Source organism: Lygodium microphyllum, chromosome 29 (assembly GCF_053477565.2).
Source record: "Lygodium microphyllum isolate KBCC chromosome 29, Lygodium_microphyllum_v1.1.10, whole genome shotgun sequence".
Lineage (NCBI taxonomy): Eukaryota > Viridiplantae > Streptophyta > Polypodiopsida > Schizaeales > Lygodiaceae > Lygodium > Lygodium microphyllum.
The window spans coordinates 8,110,039-8,115,118 of NC_141163.1; the positions used below are offsets into that span (position 1 = coordinate 8,110,039).

The 5,080-nt window shown below is 41.9% G+C and overlaps 1 protein-coding gene across 1 annotated transcript; it reads right to left on the reverse strand.

Moving 5' to 3' along the window:
• Positions 1 to 715: 715 nt before the first annotated feature.
• Positions 716 to 3,085, reverse strand: LOC148010347 (GTP cyclohydrolase 1-like). The gene is made up of 2 exons (XM_087672075.1): positions 2,447 to 3,085; positions 716 to 2,159 (listed from the first exon to the last, which is right to left on the reverse strand). Exons 1-2 carry the CDS (start codon positions 2,892 to 2,894, stop codon positions 802 to 804), a joined length of 1,806 nt encoding a protein of 601 aa, XP_087528201.1. The 5' UTR covers positions 2,895 to 3,085; the 3' UTR covers positions 716 to 801.
• Positions 3,086 to 5,080: the final 1,995 nt, after the last annotated feature.

Here is a 5,080-nt window from a genome sequence, read left to right on the forward strand (position 1 = left end):
TCTCTTCTTTCATTGCAGTCTCTCTCTTCTCTTCTCTTCTTGTTACTCTCGCAAAAAACACAAATGTAGGAGACTATTTGCTGGTGATACCCAAGAAGGATGTCAAGACACAATATGCAAGTAATTAAAAAAACAAAAACTAAGCTTTTCATAATAATACTTACTTTTCAGAAGACCCTAGCTCTATCAGACACAATGATACTGAAGATCAGAGATGCTGCACCATTCAATGTACTTCGCTGCCCCAAAATTGTATTGAACTCAAAAAAAGGTGCTCTATTAGGTAAGTAGCTCAAGTCAACCATAGAAGACCGTGTCTAGTTTGCAAGGTGTATTCGGAAACACATTCACCTACAGCCCCCGTACCCCCACATACTAAAATTGTACACATACAGCATAAGTTTTTCCAAGAGCCTAGCTCTGTCACTTCAATCAGGATGTTACACCATGTAGTGTAAGGTCTAACAGGCCACAGGCCACAGGCCATACAAATACTAACCATGTCAAGCAGGAAATGAGGATGACTCTTAAAGCTCTGATGGAAAGCCTTCTGAGTCTCAAATAATTCTTCCAGAACAGACTCCTCTTAACAGCGATAAAAAGTTGTCACTTACAGGAGGCATAAAAGCATCTGACGCAACATGATTATGCAGTTTAAAAACTGAAAATCTGAATAAAGTCAACAAGATCATTCTCCCAACAAATTTGTCAGAAAAGTGAAAGAAGAACAAATAATTCCTCTCAAAGAATTTCATAAGCACATAAAAACTGTGGGATCAAAATTTTGATCCAAAGGATGTACTAGCAATTCCTTTTCACAGATCTGCCTGTGAGCAATTTTAGAAACGAAGCTTTTGCTAAAGCATCTGCTGCAAAATGGCCAAACACAGCAACAGTTGCTGTGCTACTACCTAACTTTTCAACACCCCTAGAAACCATACATATATGGCTAGCTTCTAGGACAACAATCACACTTTGCAAATCGAACCTAGATGCCATTGTTTCAGCTATGTTCTTTGTCAATCGCTCTTGAACCTGAAGCCTCTGGCTAGAAACCTCGACAATCTTCAAGATATCTAACCTGTTTGGAGCCCTTTCCAGATCAGAAGGGTAATAGCCAATATGAGCCTTGCCATAAAATGGTAAAAGATGATGCTCACATAGAGAGCAAAAAGGAGCATCCAGCTCACATAAAAAACTACTGTTATCAACAGCATCCCTTTTCATAGTGCTCACAATTTCAGTTTGTGATAGTGGTAGCCACAACCCTTGTCCATCCATTCTGACAGATATCCCATTTGAGCTACACTGATCTTTGACATCAGAACTTTGATGCTCCTTGTCAAAATTCATTAACCACCTGGTGAAGCGCCATGACGTTAGGCAAAGCTGTTCCTTTGATGAATTTTCCCCTAGCGCCTGGAGGATAGCATCTACGGAAGCAACCATATCTGTGACTTTCTGCCCTGGTAGCTTTGCAGCAGTTGACAAAACCTGAGTCTGGCCATCTTCAGAATCATGCATTCTGCCAAAACCATCATGTGTCACATCACAGGGTGTGTGTTCCATACCCATATCAAGTGGAAGGCAAGGGCACCATGATGTCTCACAAGATCCATTGTCGTTGATGATATCCAAGTTGTCCACAAAAGTGCCTCCGAGTTGCAAAATTGACAAAAACTCGCTCCATGCATCACTGTTTCTATCTTCAAACTGGCCTCTTCCAGCAAAAGTAACTGAGGGATGCAGAAAAATGCTATTTGCCCCATGGAAGCTTGCAAACATTCCATCTTCTTGGACACCAGGAACAGGAAGATGCCAGCTCTGCAGCACAACAGCAACTCCCAAAGGCTTGATTGAGTCAGTCAGACCTTTTGCAATCTCCTCTGCCAAACTCTGGGGACTTTGAAGCCTTCGAGCAAACATATCCGCAACCCGTGAAAGTTTGCTTAGCCCTACAACTTGGAGACCAGATGAGATGTAGGCGATGTGACAGCACACCTTGAAGGGGAGAAGGCAAGCTTCACACAGAGAAAAGAGATCAACATTTCGGACTACTACCATTCCACCAAAGCCTCCTGCAAAGCCAAATCCAGCTGCCACACCGAGTTCAGGAAACAAAGCATCGCCAACAATGTCTTTGGCAACTTGCTGGTATCCTGAACAAAAGAGCAAGAAGAAGTACTTCAAGCTTATACTACAATAACTGTTTAAAAGCAGGAAGTGAAATAAGATCAACGACAAGTCAGCAGTAATCTGTCTGCCTGTCTGATCGGGCATATGATTTGCCGAGGGGAATGACGAAATGTAGAATACGATACGAAGAGGAAACAAAACATTGTCTAAAAATCAGAACGGGAGAGCTTCCGTACACCACCATGCAATAAACTTAAACTCACTTCTTGTATCGAGGTTCGAAACAAAGAAAGAGGAGGGAGAGGCTTGCCTTTAGTGGCAAAGGCGAAAGCGCGAGCTACGCGAACGGGAGTCTTGAGGAGACCCGTGCGGTTCACGTCCTCGCCGAGGCACTGGAGCAGGACCTTGACAGCGGCGACCATGTCGTCATGGCCTGCGGAGGCGTCGAGCTCTTCAAGGTCCGTGGACGAAGACGCGCTGGAAGGGAGGAGGAGGACGCCGTCCTGCTCGTCGACCTCGGAGGCAGAAGAAGAAGAAGAAGAAGAACAGCAGGAAGGAGGGCCAGAGAAGGAGGAGGCTGACGACGCAGACGCAGACGCAGAGGCAGACGAAGACGATGGAGGGGGAGGGGGAGGGGGAGGAGGAGAAGGAGGTCCTCCATTATTGCTGCAATGAAGGTTGCTGTTGCTGCTGCCGCCGCCGCCGCCGCTCCTGAACGATCCCAGGATGAGGCATTCCTCGTCGAGAAGCCCCCCCATTCCTTTTGATGGCTTCTCCCCTTCTTCTTTTTTGTCTTCTGAGATTGATTGGAGTAGTTTGTGCTTTGTGTTTTGTAAAGCTTGTTTGTTGTGTTGTGCCTCTCTCTCTCATCTTGTTTTGTGTTGGGTGTACCTAAACGAGAGGGGAGAAGGTCCAAGAATCATTCATTCATCGTCAGCCATGAATTGAAATGTGAACAAGAGCTCTTTCCTTCGGGGAGCAAAAAGGGCTCTAGGGGTTCCTAGTACAAGGACCGAGAACAAACACCTTGTCTCAATGATCCACAATCTGAAGCACCAACTCTATAACGATTTTTGGCTAATCGATTGATAAGGTCAAAGTAGGTGCTAGCACTGGTGAGGCTATGATTGGAGTTCGAATCCTTTGCCCATTTACTATTGTGCCAAAACCAAGATTAGCGCAGGTGTCGAGATTGGCAAGTCTAGAGTTGGAGTTCAAATCCTCTGTCCATTTACTATTGTGCCTCAACAAAAACTAGAGTGTGCCCCTTCACAAAACTTTGTTTTAAAGTTTTCCTTTATAGTCTTATATTTCTCAGAGGTTGACGAAAAACACCTATCCTTACTCCTTACAACCATACATGCATCGTGCATACATAGTTATATGATACCCAACCGTTTTTGTGCTTGACATCACAAAGATCCAAGTTCTCTTAGCGTACCTTGTGTTTTATATTCAGTCCCATTCAATTTCAAACCTTTAGATTATCTTCATATGGCATGTAAATGAAGCTCAAAAACCACCCAATGTGTTTATTAGTACTTGCCACATTAGCAAAAGGCATGAAATTGTTTGTCATTCATTCTATTTGTCTATTTGGACTAGTATTGGATCGATTGCAATCACTTTTAACCTAACGTTGAAGCTATCAATAAGACATCGTGACATTTTAGTTTACGTAGGGCAAGTCAAGGGCAAAAACATATTCTCATAGTGTGACAAAATACACTAATATACGCAAGTTTGAAGGTTTTGTTTCAGTGGCATTTGAACAACAAAGAAAGAGGCCAAGGTACTAATTGGCTTACCTAGGGCCTTAATCCATAACATTGGCACTACTTAGGTTCATGCACATTTATTGACCTTGCTCCCTATCACACAACTACTTTTGTAGGGGCATGGTATAGGGTTGTGCTACTTTAAGGCCACATTTTAAAATCTTCAATGAAGGCCATGTGTAACTAGGCTTTAGTCATTCCTTTTTACTTCGGTATAAGCTTTTATTGAATAGTTCTTCATAAGCCACATCAAATTTGTGCTCCAAATTAATGCAAGCATTTCAAGCAGCATATGGTCACACTAAAATGTCTCCCTTTTAAAATGTGATTGGTTCCTTATCATACAAGTAATCTAGTTTCTAATACCTTCTTTTTCTACTAGCACTTTGGCCTTAATGGGAATGGGAGGTCAAATTTTGCAAGTTCCAAACCTTGTGACAATTGACTTAATCAACCTTTAAGATGATTTTTTAAAGTGTGAATACACCCATCATGGCACCCAGAAGACTTTGTGTAAACCAACAACATGGAATAGTGATGTTGGATTATACCTATCTAGTTGAGGGGCTTTTTTGTTAAGCTTTTCTCAAAGGCTTGTGTTGCTTTTCTCTTTCCCTTCATGAGTGGTCGGTCCCCCTTGTTCTCTCTTTTCTTATCGGACTTGGGTGCTCAAAACTTCAAGTATAACCTATCCACTTTGCTTTTTGACCTCACCCACCAAACACATTGCCACTTCACCACACCTCCCTCCACACAAAGACCTTACCTAATACCATTCCCCACAAGCCACTTAAAACATCATACTGAATTTCCTCGTTCTAAAATCCATTCAACTAAAACAACTAACAAAGGGAGAAGCCATGGGCTTTTCTAGCCATCCAAAAGGCAAGAATCATAAGAACATCATCACTTTGTACTTTTACTATTGCAAGTTGTATAATTTTTTAAATGTAATTATTACTTTTTGAGCAACTTTTAGTCAAAGAATGTGAAAATCAATTTTGTTCTGAAGGTCTAGAAGTAATCGTTGAAAGCTATGGAGGGTGTGAGGATATTGTCATGAGTTTTCATTAAGAACAAGAATTTGGTTCTCTTTATTCCTAGTTACCCAAAAAAAATCAAATAGATTGTTGTCTTGCATTTGATTTTCAATGAAAATTTGCATT

What these genes read in the sequence shown, in the direction of transcription:
- LOC148010347 (XM_087672075.1), bottom strand. Translation starts at nt 2,894, where the DNA reads ATGGGGGGGCTTCTCGACGAGGAATGCCTCATCCTGGGATCGTTCAGG. An exon ending in TTTCGCCTTTGCCACTAAAG is followed by an intron (nt 2,160 to 2,446) that starts GCAAGCCTCTCC and finishes TCTTTTGTTCAG; the next exon opens with GATACCAGCAAGTTGCCAAA.